The sequence below is a fragment of the Pelophylax lessonae genome (genome assembly GCF_965119305.1).
Source record: "Pelophylax lessonae genome assembly, chromosome: 6".
Taxonomy (NCBI): domain Eukaryota; kingdom Metazoa; phylum Chordata; class Amphibia; order Anura; family Ranidae; genus Pelophylax; species Pelophylax lessonae.
Genome location: NC_138773.1, coordinates 259,422,447 through 259,445,455, shown reverse-complemented (window position 1 = coordinate 259,445,455; position 23,009 = coordinate 259,422,447). Strand labels below are relative to the sequence as shown.

The following is a 23,009-nucleotide window of genomic DNA, read 5'->3' as shown; positions in this document are numbered from 1 at the left end:
TTCCCTGCCAGACAGAGTTGCGTTGTGCAAATCTCAAAACTAGAAATGCCTTTGGCAGGTAAAAAGATCCCTTATGTGTATTTCACCTGTGTATTGGGTACAGCGTCTCATGACCGCGTAATTGTCAGGTAAAATAAAGCAGTGCCGTATCACAAAAAATGGCCTGGTCATGACGGGGGTGTAAACCTTCCAGAGCTGAAGTGGATAAAGTGCACATCTCTACATCATAAAACTACAGGCGCATGTAAAGGGAATGCACAGTGTTTTATACACATTTTACTTTATTATCGGTGGGACATACAATAAATAATGTAACTTGTTTCTTTTTTCTAAACAAATATGAAATGCTGCATATGGATATTTCATATTTACCTATTTCCAGCCAGTAGATGGAGCTCTAGGCTAATTTTCACACATGTCTTAGGCTTTACTGCACACACAGCTGAATAATGAGTCAGAGGAGGGAATCAACCCCCTCCCCTTCTCTCAATTTGCTCTGGGCAGCTCCCTACATTCAGTTAGTGAGAGGCTGTCTGAAAGCAAACAGCTTCTAATGTTTTCTCTATTTCAAAAACGTATGTTGCTCTATAAAACAAAGAATAAGTGATTAACAATTAAACTAAAATCCAGTTAACACTTTTTAGGTTTTAACAAATGAATAAAAAAAAAAATCACTATTATAAGCACCCCTGCCAGTGGTAATTGGTTTGTCTTAACACTTTAGGCCCCGTTCACACGGGCAATCCGATCTGCCTGTCAGCTTTTCAGGCGGACCTGATCGGAAGCTCCATGCAACCCTATGGGGCAGCTGGTTTCAGCGGAGACATCTCCGCTGACACCCACTGCTATCCGATCCGATCCTGTCCGTGAAATCCGGACGGATGGAAACCCTATTTTCAATCCGTCTGGAGGATCGGATCAGATCAGATGAGAATGGACAGGCGGTCCGTTCTCATCCGATCTCCCCATAGAGGACAGTGGGGATCTGACAGCTCTGTCTCTGCACACAGAACGGATACGGAGCTGTCATCCGCCTGCTCAGTGGGGATCGGCAGATCGATCCCCCGCTGGGCAGAACAGACTCCATCGGGTGGTGCGCCCGTGTAAAAGGGGCCTAAACTTTAAAAAAAAGTTAAAAAACAGTCTTACTGGCTGGATCACCAGGTGAAAATAAAAGGGGAAAAGCCTAAAAAGAAAATTAAAGCAACCATTACATCTAGGGATCAGTAAACTGCAATATATTACATTTTTGTTTTGGGGTTTATTTCCACAAAGACAAACAAACAGCAAAAGTTACAATATTCATAAACCATTCAGGAGATAAAACACAATGTAAATTCTAACAATTTAAACTGTCAAGAGCTTATTTTTTGCTGCAAAGATGACAATAAACCCATCTGCTGTTAGCAGAAAACAAATACAGACAAGTAATAGATTAATGGGACAAGGCAAAGAACCATCATATTGGCATAATAGGAAAAAAAAATGATGTACCTTTTTCTATTCTATTGAAGGGAAGTTCAACAATTTAATGTAACAATGTATGGATTTGTGGTGAAATGAGTTTTTACCTTTCGTTTGATGTCTGTAAATTGAGAAAACATCAAAGACCAGTAAAAGGACAGCTCGACAATGTAGTAGTAATGCAAGTCAGCTGTTAGTTGCTGAAAAACAAATAGAACTGTTTTAATTTTAATAGCTATGCAAGGTTACAGAACACAGCATAAAGCAAAGTATTTACAAAGTGTATTAACAGAAGTAGAACTCTTAGTGCCGGTTCACACATATACGATGTCAGACATTGCATGTGATTTGCAGCGCACTGCTCTGCAAGTCACATGCAGAGCAGTCGCTGCGAATCTCATCACATTCAGACCAAAATCGCACAGGACCCTTATTTCGGTCCGCACCAGAATTGGATCGCATGGGGGTTCACACCTATCTGATCAGATTCATGTCCAAACTGACAGTTCACACTGCAATATGTGAACTGATCTGGGGTGCAGTTAACCTTTTATTGACACCCCCAGCGATTCGCATATGGCAGTGTGAACTGCCTGTGAGTTGAGTGCGATGCGATAATCTGCAGTGGATTTGCAGGGTTCCCACATCGCATTTGTGTGAACAGGTGTTCTAAAATATGGTCGGACCCGTGAAAAAATTGGACCTCGTCACTTCCGGTGGCCCTACGTCATGAAACAGCTGATGGGCGTCCCAAGTGCGCATGCGCACAAGACATTATCTTGGTTTGGTAAAATTATAACACATAGCGGGCAGTTGCCTGAGAGGAGGCGGGGCTGAGGTGGGACTGAAGACACCGCCACGTCATCTGCAGAGCTGAATAGAGGAGGCGGGACGGAGGTGCGGCCGTGTAATAAATGCAGGGCTTAAGCGACTCCTTCTGTTTTATTATCTTTAGTAATTATCGTATTATTTATCCTTAGGATTTCATTACATTTAGTATTTCTATAATACAAAATAAGAAATACTAAATGTAATGAAATCCTAAGGATAAATAATACGATAATTACTAAAGATAATAAAACAGAAGGAGTCGCTTAAGCCCTGAATTTATTACACGGCCGCATCTCCGTCCCGCCTCCTCTATTCAGCTCTGCAGATGACGCGGCGGTGTCTTCCGTCGCACCTCAGCCCCGCCTGCTCTCAGTCAGCTGTCCGCTCTCTGTTATAATGTTGCCAAACCTCAAAAAATGTCTTCTGCGCATGCGCATGGACGACTCCATCAGCTGTTTTTGTGATGCTCTGTCCCCGGAAGTGACGAGGTCCGATTTTTTCACGGGTCCGACAAAATTTTAGAACACCGGCACTAAACGCAAAACATGTCACAACAATCTCTCCGATCATTAGTGGCCGGATTTTAAGCCTTTAGGCTATATCAAGCAAGTGCAATTTTTTTTTGCTGAAAAGGCATAACAGAGAATAATCAGAATGTCAATCATAATATCACTTTTTTTTTTTTTTTTTTGCTGTCTGTGTCCCCGCCACTATCACCCGGATAGGGAAGATGTCTAAGATGGTAACCCCTAATATGGTAATGAAGAGATTTCTTCTCACTTCCTGTTTCTGGGAACGGACATTAAGAAAAATCTACCCAATGGCACACAGAAAGCAAAAAAGCTTTTAACCATTACACTTATCTTATCTAAAGTTTAAAAAATCCATCAATTCTGGCATTTGAGAAGCTGAGGAAAGTGGAAGGATGGCGCTGGACCCATAGAGTTATATTATTGTTATATTATTGGTATTGATGTTGCTTTAAAGTGGATGTAAACCTATTCTGTAGGCTTGTACCTATAATAAGGCTTACCTGTAGGTACTATGAATATTTCATAAATCTACAGTTTAGGAGATACAGGCGGTCCCCGGGTTACAAACATCCGACTTACAAATGACTCCCACTTACAAACGTAAGGAGACAACAGGAAGTGAGGAGAAATCTCCCCCTAGGAAGGGAAATTCACTCCTGTAAGAAATCTCATGGGAAAAAGCTGTCTCCACTGAAGCTTTATTACCAATCCTTGTTTCCACAACAACCCAAAATTAAAAAAAAATCCAAATATTAAAGGGACAGAAAATGAGGTGAAATTTTCTGAACAGGGATACAGACAGCGAGACAAACCTTACAGGGGTGTTAACCCTTCCCTATGCTATCCAAAAAAACGAAAAATTATTATTTTGCTGGGGATAAACTTAAAAAATGTACCTGTTCTGACTTACAAACAAATTCAGTTTAAGAATAAAGCTACAGTCCCCATCTTGTTTGTAACCCAGGGACCGCCTGTATTCACACTTCATGCAGCCGGTGATGTCACCAGCACATGCACTCTGAGAGCTCCGTGGCGCGGCCCGTGACTCCTGTGCACATGCGTGGGAGCGACATCATCGCAGCGCTGCCAATCAGACAGCGGGAGGATGCGAACCCGGAAGGAAGACCGGTTGAAGATGGAAGCATCTGTCAGAGCTCACAACACAGTGGTGCAGGGCTTCGTTCTAAGGTAAGTATTTCATAGTGTGCTAGTATGGGATGCATACTAGCACATTATGCTTTTACTTTCCAGGGTTTTTTTTTTTAATTTGGCACGGTTTACTTGCTCTTTAAGTATTCTGGTTCCTGGGCAGGCAGCTTCTACACCCCAGAGGATCTCCACGGTCCCCTTGGCTTGTAGAAAAACGTACATTAACCACTTCCGCACTGCTCACTAGAGCTCGCTCCAGCTGTATTCAGTCACAGCGGGAGTCGGGCCAGGGGAGAAGCGGCGGCAATCACCGCTGCTCTTCCCCGATCATCGGGGAATCGAGTGTGGAGATCCGCCCGCTTGTGTAAACAAAGCGGGCGGATCTCCTAAGTGACAGGCAGGGTCAGATTGCAGGGTTCAGCATAGCTGAACCTGCGATCTGTCCTTGTGTCACATAGTCACCTCCCCCCACACATGTCAGTAAGCACCAGGCATACATTAACCCCTTGATCACCAATAAAAATTAACCCCTTCACTGCCAGTGTAATTTTTACAGTAACAGTGCATATTTATAGCACTGATTACTGTAGTAATGTCATTGGTACCCCCAAAAGTGTCAAAAATGTCAGTCAGGGGTCCGATCTGTCCGCCGCAATGTCGCAGTCACGCAAAAAAAATCGCAGATCGCCGCCATTACTCGTTAAAAAAAAAAACACCAAAAATTACATAAATCTTTCCCTTAGTTAGTAAACGCAATAACTTTTGCGCAAACCAATCAAAATACGCTTATTGCATTTTTTTTTTACCAAACATAGGTAGCAGAAAACAAATTGGCCAAAAATTTTAAAAATTTTTGATTTTTACATTTTTTTTGGGGGGGGGGGGGGGATTTCATATAAAAAATGTGAAAAATATTGTTATTTTTTTTTTTTTAAAATTTACGCTCTTTTTTTGTTTATAGCGCAAAAAGTAAAGATCGCACAGGTGATCAAATACCACCAAAAGAAATCTCTGTTTGTGGGAAAAAAAAGACGTACATTTCGTTTGGGTACAGCGTCGCACGACCGCGCAATTGTCAGTTAAAGTCGCACAGTGCCGAATCCCAAAAAGTGGCCCAGACGTAAGACAGCAAAATCCTCCGGTGGTAAAGTGGTTAAAGCACCACACCACTGCTAAACGGTCCACATACGACTTTATTCTATATATTCATTTATATGAAAGTCAAGAAGATAGCCCGAAATATGGGCTACTCTTTGGACTGTCCCCTGACTTTTATCTGAATAAAGTCTTATCTGGAACTATTAGCAGTGCTGTGGTGCGTCAATTTACATTTTTGCTTCTGCAGTTTAATATGGCCGCGACTTTCAGACTTTATGTCACCATTTACCATCTGACTAAAACAGAATAATAAAAAACAAAGTTTCCGAAGACAAATTAGGGTGAAAATATACATTTTGACAAGTAATCCTGGATGGTTATATAAGACTCAGGCTTAAATTATTTATAACTCCGGTCGTGACCATTTGTCTTTAAGTAAAGCGTCATTAATGGAACTATTTGCAGCCCGCTAAACCCAACATTTAGGGACACAGAATAGTTTCTGAAATAGAATTAAACAGCTGGGGCTCAGAAACATGAAATGGCCTCTGCAAAGATCAGCGCTTTCCAAATATCTATGTAGTGTTCAGCAACAGATGTGAACCTCCAGGGTTTAAAAAAAATCCTTCATGTTGTCGGTTCATATTCTTTTCAAACTCTGAGCTAACATTTTTTTTTTTTTTAATGCAAGCTTCCAAAGCACACTAAGTTGTATTGCAATTCAAACATAAGCCCTCTGCTGGGTGACACTGCCATCACTATCCCCAAAATACAAGAATTAGATAGGCCAACATCTATGGAACTTTCCCTTACATGTCCGGATAAAATGTACTTTAAATCAGCATCAAGATCAACTACAAACATGAAAACTGACATTCAAATGCACTTGATAGACCAAGCTATTCATTCGCTGGCTGTAGTTTTCCCCTTGGCTTTAACCTTAACTCCTTGGAGCCTAAGCGTTTTTCTGACATAGGTTGCTTACAAGTTAAAATCAGTATTTGTTGCTAGAAAATTACTTAGAACTGCCAAACATTATATATGTTTTTTTAGCAGAGACCTTAGAGAATAAAATGGCGATTGTTGCAATATTTTGTCACGTGGTATTTGCGCAGCGGTCTTTCAAATGCAATTTTTTGGGGAAGAGATACACTTTAATGAATTAAAAAAAATAGCCCATTTTTTTGTATAAAAGTGCGCACACTCATGGAATGGCGACAAACTACGGTACTTAAAAAACTCCATAGGGCTCGCTTTAAAAAAATTGAATGGTTACATGTTTAGAGTTACAGAGGGATCTAGTAATAAAATGATTGCTCTCACTCTAGCGATTGCCCTGATACCTCACATGTGTGATTTGAACACCGTTTACATACGTGGGTGTGACTTGCCTATGCGTTCGCTTCTGTGCGTGACCTTGGAGGGACGGGTCGCTTTAAATGCTCTTTTTTTTCCCCTTAATTATTTTATTTAATTTTTATTCTTACACTGTCCATTAAAAAAAAAAAAAAAAATGATCACTTTTTTTGCTGTCACAAGGAATGTAAACATCCCTTGTGACAGTAATAGGCAGTGACAGGTACTCTTTATGGAGGGATCTGGGGTCTAAGAGACCCCAAACTCTACCTCTCCACTTCAAAGCATTCAAAACACCAAGTTTGGCTGTTTTGAATGCTGTCATTTTTTTTTTTTTTTTTTTATCTGGCGCCAGTACCTGGAAGTGATGTCATGACATCGCTTCTGGGTTTTTACATCGGAGACCCGATCAGAGCCGAACACAAACACAGCTGCCAGGGAAGTCCCAAACCTTCCCTGTTTTTGTGCATGCACGGAAAATCACTTGCGCATGCACAGATGTGCCAAAGGGCTCCACCAGGACCCAAAGGGCGAGCAATGCCCATGGGCACTTCTGTGTATGTGCCCTAATAGCGGCACCGGGGGTGCAGAGCCACCTGTAAGGCTGACAAAATGTCTGCTTTAATGGTAGACTATTGTGTTCACCTAGTTTCAGGCCAACTCATCTCCTTCTCTATGATCCAATAGCAGCTTTAGGTGCAGCTCCTCCCTCTTACTCTCAGTACCTTTTTATCCCATCCTATGCAGAACCAAAAAATAACATGCAGAAGTTTCACATCCATTGGTACTACGCTCCAAATTTGACAAGAACTGTAAAGAAGACAACCAAGGCAATGTAGTTCTCATCTGGTAGCATTCTTACACTGGGATGTAAGGAAAGCATACCTGTGAGGGTCATTCTTTTGCAGTCACTTTGGAACAGGACTGCAGAGATTTGGAAGCACAGGGAGTCATTTTTTGTCATTGTTTTTAAAAGAGAAATATGGATTTTGAAAATAATAAACATTATACTCACATCAATCTGATGCTGCATCTGTCCCCCGCTGCTTCCAAGATTGAGAACTGAGCGATCAAAGGCAGCTGATCACTCTGTTCTCAGTCTTTACCGAGCAGAGAGATGGTGACTGTCAGTCACTGGTTCTCTGCTCTGCCCTTCCATGCTAACTAGAGAGCTGGGGAGGGGAGGCAGCAGCTGCTGCAATCATCCAGCACCAGCAGCTCGCTGAGAGGCTGAGCCTGGAAGCCTCTGATGACGCAACAAGGGTGGAGCGAAATACATTAGGTGATGGGACTTCCGGTGACGTCAAATCCTGGTGTTGGAACGCAAATGCAAACCACGGCCATTGCGGTATATTTTCATGCTTTCAACAAGAATTCTTTTTGTGAGTGCGCATTTTATATTAATAAAAGCTCTTTAAATTTAAAATGGTATTATGCCATGCCCTTTTAATCTTCCTCCTATGATAACGTACAACCTGGGGAGATACGAGGAACAACTGAGGAACAATCTGACAGAAACACCAAGGATTCTTACTACAGGCGATATTCTTTATGGGAATTGTTAGTGAGAGCATAAGAGGAAGGGGGGCACGGCACCTTCACCATTGTCATTACATGTTATTGCACGGATTGCACTTTTAAACATACCTTGGCACAGAAGATATACAGCACTTATGAACCTATTTCATATTTATACTATTGTGATTTCTTTGTTTATGGATGTATTATCAGCACTTTTAAATAGTTTTTCATATATGAAATTGAACTATACCCATTGTAGGTAAAATTGGGGATATAAACCATCACCGAAAAATTTCATAGAATTGGATGTTTATACTTATGTATATTTTGAGTTTTTCTTGGATTGTTTGGTTATAACACATATTGAGTAGAGCACAGACAGCGCTGGGATCTCACACTTCTAAGAAATTAAATGTGTAACTTATGCTCCTAGAACACCTTGAGGTGCTCCCTGCTTGTTTGGCCTCTGCATGTGGCTAGGCCGTGGAAAAAAGTCTCACACATGTGGAATTGTCATACTCAGGAGGAGTAGCAGAATGTGTTTTGGGGTGTAGTTGCAAGTATGTATATGCTATGTGAGAGAAATACTCTGTTGATATGACAATTTTGTGGGAAAAAACATTTCAATTTGCAAAGAATTGTGGGAAAAATTACAACTTCAAAAAATTCTCCATGCCTCTTACTAAATACCTTGGCATGTCTACTTTCCGAAAAGAGGTAATTTGGGGGGTATTTGTACTGTCCTGGCTTGTTAGTGTCGGTACATCCGGTGTGATCAGGTGTGATAAGTTTTCAATGATTGGCACCATAGCTTGTAGACTCTATAACATTAACAAAGACCAAATAATATACACTGAGTTTGGTTATTTTTACCAAAGATATGAAGCAGCATAACTCTTGGCCAAAATGTATAAAGAAAACTTACTCATTTGCAAAACTTTATTACAGAAGCTAAGAAAAATGCATTTGTATTACCAAATTTTTAGACTTTTTTTTATTTATAGTGCAAAAAAAAAAAAATCTCAGTAGTGATTAAATATCACCAAAAGAAAGCTCTATTTGTGTGAAAAAAGGACAAAATTATCATATGGGTACAGTGTTGCATGACTGAGTAATTGTCATTCAAAGTGTGAGAGTACTGAAAGCTTAAAATTGGCCTGGTTAGGAAGGGGGCATAAGTGGCCAGTGTCCAAGTGGTTAATTTGTTAGCGAAGTCCATCTAAATCTGCCCATCCATCTAACACTATCCTCTCCCTGGAGTGACAATGCTGCTGTCCAAAGCTGTCTCCCTTGCTCCTCCATCCATTGTGGAGAAACCCTAAGACACGAAGTGTTTTATTTGCCAGATCAGCAGGTAAAAAAAAAAAGAAAAAAGAAACAAATCCAGGGACCACATTTTAGGACTGGAAGCCGTAATACAAAAAAACTAAGCTCTTGAGTTTAATAAACTTTAATTACGGTAATAGCTTTACTTTCTGTCTTTAGAATGACAGAGCATCTGACATGTAAAAAATATCTTACCTGTAATTGACCGAGCCACATATAAAATATCTGTGCCCCTCATAAAATGCATGGTGACAGCAAAGTTTACACACAGAAGTGGGACCACTCTTTTTGAAGATGAAATTATTGGCCAAATGATGTATCAGAGACAAAGAATGAGCACACAAAATGGGCCAAAAAATCAAACCCATTCACATTTTCCTGGAAATAAGAGGCAAAAGGTACATAGTGTTCTGCCTACCTGATAAGGATAATTGTACCAACACTGTCTTGTGTTCCAGAGCCAGGGAGTCTTAAAAGAGGGAAAAAAAATATATTGTTAGATTGTGTTAAGCCGGATCCCTTTACCAACATGTCCTGTTTATAACTAATTCAGTTAGTACAATAAAATGCGGCTTATTTAGTTAGGAGTTGATTCACTTAAAAGAGAAGTTCAGGAATTGAAAATAACAAGCATTCATACACACCTAGATGGTTGCAGCACCAATACCAGCAGGAGCTGTCCCCACCACCACTAAGACCAAGAACTGAGTGATCAAAGAACGCTGATCAATCAGTTCTTGGTCTTAAGTGAGCCAAGAAAAGTGCCAGTCACTGGCTCTCTGCTCTGCCCCTCCAACGCTCACTGAAGCGCTGGGATGTGGAAGGGGTGGGAGTAGCTGGCTCAGTCTCCCAGTGGCTCATTGAGAGGCTGAGTTGGCTGCCAGTTCAGGCATCTGGGTGGATGCCAACTTTAAAGTCAGAATCGTTCCAGAGCCTCTACCGTCTGAGTGATGCCAGCCAACAGCAGACTTTAGCCTGCTGTCAGCTGAAAACAGGTCACAGGAGTGCAGAACAAAGTGCACTCCTGTGACTCACAGGTGAAGTAGGGCCAAATGAGCTTTGGCCCAACTTCTCCTTTAATACATTTTGTAAATATTTAGCTTGCCAGATGGATCACCCATCAATCCAGGGTTGCCAAATTTTATAGAATTTCTTGGGACAGGCCCAGCTTTTATATTGTATTTTAAATTTCGGTGTAAGATCTAAAAACATCTGTAATTGGGAAAATCTCAAAGGGGGAGTATGTTTCCAGTTTAACAAAATGATTTTCCTAACAATAAACACTATTGAAGGACTACAGTTTTCTGATTGTAATGAGATCCAAGTTATCTACCAGACCCAGGAGCCAATTTCAGGAGTCCTAGGTCCCAAAAAAAGCAAGACTTGACTCACACACAAGAACATGTCCAGAACATGTATAACACATCTGCTGGGGAAATGGACATATAGGCTTTGTAATAAGTCCCATTTTCTGTAACTGATTGGGGATATAATAAAGCCGCTGAAGGAATTTGAACTAAATCAGCTTAAAAACTGTGCTGATAATATCCTTGAACAGGGAAGTCTCTAGGTCCTCCCATTGATCATCATACAGTAAATGTGTACAGTGTTGCCACTTAGCAATTGCATTTTGATAAGGACATAGTTCTATAGCCTGAAGGTGGGTACATATCTGTGAGATAGGTTTGGTTAGAGTATCAATACTAATAATAATAATACTAATAATACATTTCCAGCTTGGAAGCAGTTAAAGACACATTGGCTGGCTGTGCACTTTGCAAGTGCAGTTGCACTCCTTTTTCCAGAGCTTTGTAAATGTGGTTAAGCTTTGCAGATTTCCATCATCCAATCATGTGCAAGCAAAAATTTCTTTTTTTTTGTTCCTTGCACCTGATTGGGTATTCCTTACAAAGTAAAGCTTTACCACATTACATTTAGTAAGAAAACTGAGTACAACTGTACTTGCAAAGTGCACAGACTATTTGCTTTTAGTAAATCCACCCCACTGAGCAATCTGAATTGGGAGCAGACTTCATGACACAAGAGATTTACTAAAACTGGTGTACACAGAATCTGGTGCAACTACGCATAGTAACCAATTGGCTTCTAGGTTTTATTGTCAAAGTCAATTGAAGAAGTTGATTGGTTACTATGCACAGCTGCAGCAGATTCTGTGCTCCAGTTTTAGTAAATTGCCTCCTTTAAAGTGAAGTAGCGATAGAACCGCCTATTGGTAAGCACACTGCCTTGGTTCAGTTGGTGAAAAGAAAGAATAGTTCCCTCTACAAAGATAGTAGAAAGATGGTTGATGCCATGGATTGACCTCCACTCAGAGTCTGGATGACAGATTTGCTACATTTGTATAAAAAGCACCCAAGGAACCTTGTTTTCTATGTACCCTTAAGCTGAGCCTTCATTATTCTAGTTGATCACTGCATCTCAAAACAACTCAATTCAGCTGATGTACACAAGCCATCACTTTTCCAAAAAAAAGAAAGTAAAAAGGTCTTTCCAGAGTTTCAAACAGTTGTTACCAGAACAGATGACCAAACTGTCATTTTTTATGACAACAAGTGTACTATGTTGGTGACAATGGTGACCAGGATAAACAGGGAGTGTGAATCTACATAGGAGGGACACAACAGTAAAAACATAACAGAGGTTCTAAATCTATCCCACTCTAAAAAAAAAAAAAAAGCTTTGGTTATAGATATGCTTTAAAAACCAACTCAAGTAGTTGTAAAGGGTCAAGGTTTCTTACTGTCATGCATTGTATGCACGAAGGTAAAAAAAACCTCTCTTTATTTAGCAGTGCCCCCCTAAAACTTACCTGAGCCCCATCCTGATCCAGTGATGTGGATGAGAGCCTTGGCTTTCAGATCTTTTACTCCTCATTGGCTGAGACAGCAGTGGTAGACACTGCTATTAATCACAGCCAGTGAGCCAATGAGGAGAAAGTGGGGGCGGGGCTGAGCCAGGCTCCATGTGTGAACGGACACACAGAGAAGCAGCTCAAGAGCAAACCTGATCGGGTGCCCCATAACAAGCTTCTTGCTGTGGGGGGCACTCGGCAGGAGGGAAGAGCCAGGAGAGCCAGTGGGGGACCTGAGAAGAGGAGATACAGGGATGCTCTGTGCAAAACCACTGCACAGAGCAGATAAGTATAGCAAGTTTGTTATTACAAAAATAACAAAAAGCTTTATTTTCACATTAGCACTTATAGGAAGAGTAGAGAGGGGAGAAAACACAAACATCACCATTGTGCTGTGCTTTGTGAATGACAACAGAAGAACTGGTCGATCATACAAGCCATCCTGATGGCAGGTGAGCCAGAAGTGTGGCTCCCTACTTTACATATCAGATGCTCCCAGAGATGCTTAGAAAGCTCTTGAGGAGACAAAAAAATAAAAGTAGCAATGTGAAAATTAAAGTAAGAAAAATATGTTGGCTCCTTCTGAATATGTCGTGTGCCTTGCTGATGTGGTGATATCTTTAGTATTTTCTAACTATCTGATCATATACAACTTACCAGGTAAGGGGTTCTGACTTTACTTGTTGCATACCTGTTCCAGATTACTGATTCTGATTGAAAATGTCATCAATGACAAGTTTTGTACATCTTTCATGGCACCTTTTTTTTAACTGAGCATAAACATGAAAGCATAGAAGAAAAAAAAAATCAGGAACACCTTTGAGCTTTAATAACCTTAAAAAAGGAGATCTCCCCTTTTATGCTTGACATTACCCTGAACCTTCCATTTGCTGTCCCTTTGAATGAGCTATAACAGGGCACTTACATAACACTGTAACACCATAGCAACAGGACATTAAAATTCACGCTGAATAAAGCTCTCTGGGCTTTGTGAATAGCTAATCAACTTCAGTTAGTCAGCAAAATGATATAATAAGTAAAGGGCAGAATGTATGCTATTTCCTCTTCAAAAATTGCACATCATTTTTGTTATTGTTTAGCATACAGCAAAATGTTGTATCTAGCACTCCACTATTGTCAGGGCTGTCTTTTTTTTCACTTTTTTTGTGTTGTGTTTTTACACTTAACCTTCCACTAGACCTTTTAACAGATGGAAAGGAAAATTGTCCAGCCTTATAATTAGAGAAGCACCTGCTCTAAATTACTCTATGAATGAAAAAAATGAAAGCTGGATATAAAATACGGATTTAATTAAATGTGCCCAGGCAACTCTCTTTGCAAACTTCTATTCATTGGAGTAAGTACAAACACTACAGAGGGTACAGCTCTTCCCCTATACTTCAACAGCTGTTTTCTGACATTACAGAATAAAGTAATGTGATGTATGTGTAGGCTTAGGCTATTTCAGTCAAGTGCTGGAAGCAGAAGAGCCTCCAGAGTCTATGGTATTGTGGCAGTGCCAGCGGAAGAAATAGAAATATCTGGCAAAGCATGACCAAGACAATATGTCTATGGACTGATTTACTAAAACTGGAGAGTGCAAAAATTGGTGCAGCTGTGCACAGGAATCAATCAGCATTTTTTGTGTCAAAGCTTAATTGTACAAGCTGAAGTTAGAAGCTGATTGACTACCATGCAAAGCTGCACCAGATTTTGCACTCTACAGTTTTAGTAAATCAGCCCATAGATATATTGTCTGGGTCATGCTTTGCGAGATATTTCTATTTCTTCCGCTGGCACTGCCACAATAATATTGACTCTGGAGGCTCTTCTGCATCCAGCACCAGTTTTAGTAGGTCAACCCCCTAATGTTCAGGCTTACATAGTGCAAAGCGATGCCCTCTGACTGGGTGCACGTGTACGATCTATAAGACTTGGCTTTTGTGGGTATTTGGCAAGACTCAGAACTATGTAACAATTTACCCCTTTAAACACCTTATTTTGCAACATTACAGCAACATAAAGCCCATCTTGGAGAAACTTGGCACTGCAAGGGTTTATTGCTCATTTAGGACATGGGTACTTGTTAAAGTGGGAGTAATCCCATCAATTTAACAGTTTCAAAAAACAGTTACTATCCCGACACATTGGTTGAGCTCTTTACCAAACTGTCAAACCATCACATGTGCAGCATCATGTCAGATGAAGATTAAACAGATGCCAAAATGGCAACTTTCTTGGCTAAAAACTATAGGAGAGGGTTTACTACTGCTTTAAAGGTGATTGACTTACATGATCCTCTGTTCCTTTGTGCTGCTAGACCAGTCCCTGCAGCATTTTCCCCCTTCAGCTGTCTAGGGTCCTATCATCATCAAGACCAATGTAGGGTCCATAACCTCACAGCAAGGGATCATTTTGAAGTTTCCCATTGTTGGGCATGAAAAGTGAACATTTAGATCACTACAAATGTCCATAAGGGATTTTTTCTCATTGAAGCACATCTAGCCGGCCTAATATCTTGATAAACAAGTGCAGACACGTACTGCTGTTGAGCTGGCCATACATTCAAATGCTCGTAAAAACATTCTGAAAAAAACAGTTATCAGAACATTCTTTATCGCCATCATGGAGTCAACTAATTTTGTTTTAAACCCATAACTAAGGGTAAAACGTTTATTTTAGTTTTTGATAGAGTGAAGAGGGATTAGAGCAACTGCGTTTATTGTTGTCTGTGCCCTATTAAGGAGATCCACCCTCTTTATTTGTCCTGTTTACTGTTATCATCAAAAGAGAAAGTAAAAAAAAATAATAAAAAAAAATATATATATATATTTCCCAAATTTTCAGTTGCCCTCAGAAAAGTTTTAGAGGTGAAACCTTCCAATGGGGGCATTAGTTCTGGTGACCTGGGGGTTGCCAAGGAATTCCCTTAATTTGCAGGGATTTAATCCCACTTCCTATTTGGCTATGGGGCAGGAAGTGAAGGTAAATCTCTGTAAGAGGACACAGACAGAGGAAAAAAATCTGACATGGGTTATTATAACCCTCCCTTGCTCTATACAAAACAAAAAAAAAATGAAAGTTTTGCCTATAGTTCTACTATAAAATTTGTCCAAATCTGCTTTTTGAATGGAATCCCAGATGTAATAAACAGGTGTCTTTACAATATGTACGAAATACCAAGAAATACTACAAGAACCACATTCACAGTTGGAAATTCATTTGTTCAAGAAAATGTTTCCATCCTGCTGCTTGGAGTTTTTTCATCGCTTTGACTGAAAATGAACATTGACTTGACCCTACTAACCATTAGTGAATAAATGTTCAGAAAACAAATATCTTCAAACAAAATTCTACTGGTGCATGGCTAGCATTAGTCTTTAAATCATATCCCATATCCTTGTGGAATCCTCTTGGATTGTAGGCCTAAGATGGACATTGGATCATGTCTTCTGTTTGAGTCAAGGTTAAGCCCTGCCTCCACCTAGCACTAAGCCCTACCTTTCTCAATAAACACTTACCAAGCTCAACTTGCAGAAACACGGACTAAAAGTGTAAAAAAAAAAAACTATAAAAAGTTACATATCATGCTCACATTTTCTCTGTGGTCCCCCTCAAAACCAAGAATATTTCTGCAAATAATTCCCATGGTGACACTTCTGCATCCGTCTCATATTCAATTCCACAACCAGAGGACACTGGACACAATCACAAGCCTCTGTTATCTGGCCATACAATTTTTTCCTTCACAAGTATTGCTTCTGGTTCTAATTCTGTTTCTTCATTACCCACCCTGGTACCCACAAAGGAGCACATCAATTCATGTGTCACCATGGCAACCACCTCCATACAGCCTGATCAATCCACCCCCCATTCAGAGAACCATAACCGCGGTTGCTCAGATGATCCCTTACCATCCACCTCCTCCTCTTTTTTATTGGTCACCCCCCCTGTCCTGCCCAAAAAGAAAACTCACTAAAGAAGGCCGGAGAGGGGGGAACTCATAGACATAAAAAAGAAGAACAGTTACACAGACTATAAAGATCTTGAACTTATCAGATCTGACTGCACCTGAATTGTCCCTCTTAGCTCGAGGTCTCACCTTTGCTCCCTCTGCAGCCCCAAATCTGTTCACTCTGTTCCTAGATCTTAATAGATTTATTAGAAATCTTATAGTTAAAAACGGTATTATAATTTCCAAGCCCTAAAAAATAACACACATCCTTTGATTTTACATCATTAGATGAGAGCGCCACAGACTACTTGCAACATCTATACACTGAGGATTTTGAAGATTACGTCCAATTACTTACTCAACATTTGCCCACCTCTCCACCCATCCAGCTCACATCATTCCAGCCTAAATCTGTATTTAGCCCTACTTAGGTCCTTACATTCAAAGTTTTTATCAGGTGGTCTATGCAGACATTCATTGCATGTGTCAACAGACCACCAAACACCCACACCTCTCACCTAACCTGACAGTTTCGGAATCCTCAGCCCTAAACAGCTTACAAACAACCAGAATCTGATTACCAGATCAGCAGACAAAGGGGACATAATCATAGTTCAAAACCGATTTGACTACTTGCTAGAGCAGTGTTTCTCAACTCCGGTCCTCAGGGCACACTAACAGGCCAGATTTTAGGTATTGCCTTGGGGAGATGCAGACTATAATACTGCAATCACTGAGCAGCAAATTATATCACCTGTGATGTATTTCAGTTTCCTTGCAAACCTGGCCTGTTGGTGTGCCCTGAGGACCGGAGTTGAGAAACACTGTGCTAGAGTATACAAGATTACTCTCTGACAGTTGTACGTACAAAAAACAGTGATCCTCTACCTCAGTTTTCAGTAGAAGTACCTACCTTGATTTATCGGGCTGCAGCAGAGGGCATTATTATTCCAGTGGAAGTTGCTTTTTTAAAACATGAATTCTATGAAAGGTCATATTTCTATCAGCTCCTCAAGATCCACAAGGATTTAGTCCATCCACCCGGAAGACCAATCGTAGCGGCAATGGAAAGTGTAACATTTTTTCTATATATATTGACCATTTCCTGCAACCATTAGTACAGAATCTTCCATCCTACAATAAAGATAGTATCCACCTGCTCAACATGTTACAAGAAAATTCTTGGGAACCTTTCTATTTCTGGCTTTCCCTAGATGTAGTCTCGTTATACATGTCCATACCCCATGACATCAGTTTACAGGTTGTACAGTACTTTATAAACAAGGACCCACTTCTTAACCCCCACCATGTCCACTTTATATTGGAAATTAGAGAATATTGTTTAACACACAACTACTTTGAGTCAAATGGTGATTTTTACATTCAAACACAAGGCACAGCTATGGGGGCAAATTTTGCCTCCAGCTATGCAAGCCTAACTATGGGTCCCAGGCCTAATTACACAAAGACTTTGTGAGACTGCTGATAGCGCATGAAATATAATTTCAGCAGTGGAATAACCAGCACTTTGTGATTTATTATCACCATATTGTTTGCACAAGAACTTTATGGAACTGTTGCGAGCACAAGAGTCATATACTGTATTCGTACATTTGCACTTGGAACCTTATATTGTTTCAGCTATTTGCACTTTATGTGATTGTTATTTAGATACGTGATTGCACAGAGTTTTTGCTTCATAAATATTTGGCACTTATTCATGTAGGTGGTTGGTGATATATAGTATACACCTCCACCAATTTAAGCACTTAGATATATATTTTTATGCACATAGAGCAGCACTGACACATATATTAAAATCTCTTTTTAAGGATTCATCCTTTTCTCAGCAGCAGCTCAAAATGTATTATAAACGCATACAATTGCACTAAATAGGTTATATTCTTGAGCGCAGGTTTGAAATAAATCTCCACACAAAGGTCTCTCCTCTGAAGAATAATGTGTACATTTGCATTATACTACAACATTTTTATAAAAATATATGTAAAATATATGAATCATATATTTTTCATTCATATATTTTTATTAGAATTTTGTGGGATAATGCAAATGTACACATTATTCTTCAGAGGAGAGACCTTTGCGTGGAGCTATATTTCAAACAGAGCGAGGCTATAATATAGGACATAGGACACAAACTACTCACAACTTGTCACAAGAGAAGAGGAGAGAAGGGAACAAGCAGGTGAGGTCAGGAACTCGTCTCCGGTGCAGTGCAGTGAGGTGACCGTCCATTACCCGCAGCTTCTGGAGGCGGGGCACGCCGACATCACGTCAGTATGCGCCGCCGACACGCACCCGCTCACAGGACACCATACAAAGCAACTGGGTCCCTCCTCCCACCTATGCATCACCGTCCGACGGTACCCCGCTCCCCTCCTCCCACCTACGCATCGCCGGACCCCGCTCCCCTCCTTCTACCTATACATCGCCGGCCCAGATAGCCCGATGTTGTCTCAGAGACAACATCGGGTGAGTTCATTCTGTACTGGGCGGTGGGCCTCCTTCCAGGCCGGGCCCCACTTCACGACCGGGCCCTCAGACCACGTCCGAAGTGCCCGACCGTTCAGTCCGCCCCTGGGCACCTGTATATACCCGCTACAGCCTCCTAAACCCTCTTATCATGGCCTTTCCTTTGAAAATTTTTATTGAAAAAAGATTTTTATAACAATAGACAGGGCCGCTGATAAGGCAGTACAGCCAGCCCTCCTGTACTGGGCCCCGGGCCCCATCAGCTCAAAAGGGGGGCCCATGAACCTGCTGAGCAGGAGAGTCGGCTGTACTGTCTTATTGTAGACACCAATCCTCTTCTGTCCCCCACTGCAGCTTCTTCTCCTCTCCCTTCCATCTGCTGTCCATGCCCCCCTGTGTGCCCCTTTCTCCCACAGTGCTGCCAGCTTCTCTCCTCCCCCACCGACAGCTGCTGAGGGCACATGTCATTTATTGGCCCCTTCTTTACTGAATGAACACAATGAGGTATTGGTGCCAGTCACTCCTGTGTCCATTCATCAATGAAGCATCGTAAACTTAGTTTACTATGCTTTAGTTTGTGAATGAGCAGGACGCCTCAGAGCTCCTCCTATTCATTCATATGTGCAGCTGAGGCTGTGGAGAAACAGAGCTGCAGGCAGCTGTCAGATGGGGAAAGGAGCGAGCCGACAGGTCACATGAGCGGCGCTCAGCCTTCTGAAAACTGGTAAAGAACGGCTTATTTATTAACACACATCCACAGGCACACAGGATTATTAAACAGACCAGACAGGATGGAATAAAGTGGCTTAACAACCACTTGAAAGGGGAAGTTGAGATTCCAGGGGGGGGGGGGGGGGCATTTGCCCCCCCCCTTGCCCCTACCTGCGGACGCCCATGCTCTGCTCCCTTGCGGCTTGGAGGGGTTTGCTTCTAAAGGTTTCCAGAAATGTCTTGCACCGCAGGATAGTAGTTCTGAGGAGTCAAATGTATGCAGCCAATAGGGTTAAGAAATTTCCCACTTTGTGTTTATATAATCTACCTGTTACTTCAACATTCTTCAACATCTGAAGATCATCCTCCTAAGCACACTTATTATTCTTTTAGCATGTAAGAGAACTATAATTGTCTCCAGTACTCTAGTCTGTTGCCAATACAGTATATCATGCTGGGATAAATTGTAGTGTAATTTAATTTAGAGCAGCATCACTGTGTCTTTTTGCGCGATTTAGAAATTGTTTTATATAAGAAAATTCAATGTCTGCATGCCGTCTCCAAAAGCAATTTGCAAAGCTGCACTTTATGCCACACGCAAATGGCTTATAGCAGTAAAAAAAAATCTCCACTTTAATTCAATCGGCTCATAGCTCAATGTGAAAAAAAATCTACTTGTTTGTGGGAATAACATGTTTAATGATGAATTTCAGCAAAAATATAACTGAAAAACTTTGTCATCTAGAATCAAGTTTTCTTTTTTAGAGCAACTATAGTTTACTTAACATATCCCTGTATAATAGGGAGGAAGCCCATAAAATTAAAATAGAATTGAAAAATTGGTAAACCCTGCTGTTCCTTTTTTCTACTCTGTATATATGGGGGCAGCATTTGTTATCAGACTCGACTTGACATGTCTGTTTTTGTTCATATCGATTCCATTCCACATGATGGATTGATGGGACAAGTAGTTATGTATATCTCTGTGCAATGACACAGAGATCTGACCTTTAGGATGCAGTACAGAGTCTCTGCTGGCTTGGGCAGTCACCTAATACTGAACAGTCAGTATGGTGACTAGATGCTGAAGGGTTTATTTACTAAAGCTACTAATTATTCAGAATTCTGCAGAGAATCGCATTAGGGCTTAATGCAAAGTTCCAGACTATCATTTTTGAGTGGAGAAAGCTATGTTTTTGGTTTTCTCCAGACTCTATAGTCCTGGAATGGGGTCTGGAGCTTGAAGGCTTCAATGAGTCTTGGGTGGGACAGAACCTTCAATCCTGTAAGTACACAGGTGTGCAGGATTGCTTGATACTCAAGACTGATGATAGCTCAGAGCTACCAGTTTGGAGACAGTTTTCATACTGGAGACAGGAGGGAACCCACCCAGGGGTCAGCGGGACCCCAGCCAGGAGTCAAAGAGACAGGAGGTCTTAACCAGGGGTCAGAGCTGCCTCAGGCAGTAGTCAGGAGGTTTCGACTCAGGAGTCAGGTTGACTCCTTTAAGGGTGTCATAGAACTCCTATCCAGAGGCCAGTAGTGGGCTGTGCAGCAGGGTGCTGTGACTAGAGGCTGGGTGATCCAAGAGAACCAAAAGAGCTTGACAATACAGTCAGAGGAACTGGTAAAAAGAGCAATGGTGCTGCTTAGAGGGGGCCAGGTGGCTTGTCATTTTCAGTTGATGTGGAAGATGTAGAAGAGCCCCTACATGGGCAACTGATGTTAATGTGAACTTTTGTGAACTGTTTAAAAAAAGTGGGCTGCCATGCCCTAAAGCTCAGGTTAGACTGGTGCAACTCATTGAAAAAAAGCACCTACCACATGAGTATAATCATGCCAATGCCACAATGCAAATCATTTTATGTCCATAGTCTGGTCATGGATGCACTTTAAAGCAGAACTAAAATGAGACATTAGCGATCTTCCTCAACACTGCTGACATCTTTGCTTGGTCTTCTTTTGGATCTAGTGTCTTGAGCCATTTTGATTGACTGGCCCCGGATGACTTAACTGAGATTCATATGTGTAGGCTTAGTGCACATTACTGTATACAGAAACAAATGTTGGACACACTCCTTAGAATTGTGTCCTGCCTGTTCTGCACAACAAATGATGATCCCTTGGTCAGATTCATGAGCTTGTTGCAAACATGTGCATTCATTTATCGCAAGGAGACAAGATCGGAGTCGAAAAAAGGAATGGGGCTCAGGATGCAGTCAGCGTCCTACTAACCTAAGAGCCTTAAAGTGATACTAATACTTTTTTTAATTTAAAAATAACAAACATGTTATACGTACCTGCTTTGTGCAGTGGATTTGCACAGAGCAGCCCAGATCCTCCTCTTCCTGGGTCCCTCTTCAGTGCTCCTGGCCCCTTCCTCCTGTTGAGTGCCCCATAGCAAGCAGCTTACTATGGGGGCACCCGAGCTGAGCTGCAGCTCCTTGTGTCCATTTAGACACGGAGCCGCAGCCCAGCCCCACCCCCTTTTGTTCCTCAATTGCGCCACACTGCTGTCTCAGCCAATGAGGAGGGGAGTCCTGGGCAGCCTGAGACACTCTTACAACATTGCTGGATCCGGATGGGTCTCCGGTAAGTATTAGTGGCTGAGGGGGATGCTGCACACAGAAGGCTTTTTATCTTAATGCATAGAATGCATTCACTTTACCATCACTTTAAGCAGGAAATTCTCACAATCCTGACAGCTTCCCAGTGCAAACATGTCCCACTCTGAGCACTGACGTGTTCCTGAACGCCAACTTACAGTTGGTCTTAATTACCATAAGTTTTCTAATCTGCAAACTGGTGGTATTGTTGAATTTGTTGCAGTCACACATTCTTAAAGTGGCACAAACAAGATCTACCTGAACAGAAAGAGAAAAAAAGGACTGATACAAAGGCCCCAGTAGTGCAGTAATAAAATTAAGAATTTGGCAGATCATAGTGGAGGACACAGCACAGGCAGGTCCAGCCCTACCATGGGTTCCGCTGGGTCCATTGGACCCAGGCAGAACTTTGAGAGGGGCAGATTTTTTTTCCAGCAGTTTTGTGTGTCATCAGTTTGCGGCACGTTACGGGCGGCATTTCCCCATCTCATACTGCCGCCCATAGTGCAAACTGATGAGTATGAGGAGGCGGCGTGTCTCCTCTGGGAAACGTCCTTCGTGTGATCGTGGTGTGCGCAATGACGTCAGACATCAGGCTGGCTGGATCTTCTAGGGCGGTGGCCACAGCAGACACAGGAGTGACAGGAGGACTGAGGACAGACAGTGGGGGTTTGGTGGACCAGTCCTGTGTTATGGAAGAAGATAACAGTATATATAATAATTTCTAAATTTTAGATTTATATAAATAAAAAGATGTGGGGACTTTTGGTTGGAGTGATTTATTTATTTATTTTTTGAGGGGGAGGGGCAGCATTCCATTCTTGGACCCAGGCAGCACAATGTCTTGGGCCAACCCTGAGCACAAGATGTTGGTAAAGGGCGCTGGGTGTAGCTGTGTTAAGTCCGAGAACATCCTATTCAACCTGGGGAGCCGTTGTGATGACAGGGAATGCATTTCCGTCCTACCTCCCTTTTGCTCTTGTGAGTGCAACTTTTTACATTTTTATTATATTCTTCTTTGGAATTACTGCACTATGGTGGCTCTTGCACCTGTCTTTTTTCCTCTTTTCTGTGCATATTACACATAGCATCCC

General features: G+C 41.5%; 1 protein-coding gene across 2 annotated transcripts in view; it reads right to left on the bottom strand.

The window, feature by feature from the left end:
* Positions 1-23,009, bottom strand: part of CERS6 (ceramide synthase 6) — a 320,898-nt gene that overhangs the window by 119,676 nt on the left and 178,213 nt on the right. For both annotated transcript variants that reach the window (XM_082260318.1, XM_082260317.1), the window contains exons 5-6: positions 9,697-9,747; positions 1,572-1,664 (exon numbers count right to left, since the gene is read on the bottom strand). In XM_082260318.1, the coding sequence (XP_082116444.1) occupies positions 1,572-1,664; positions 9,697-9,747 (144 nt within the window). The remainder of the gene's footprint in view (positions 1-1,571; positions 1,665-9,696; positions 9,748-23,009) is intronic.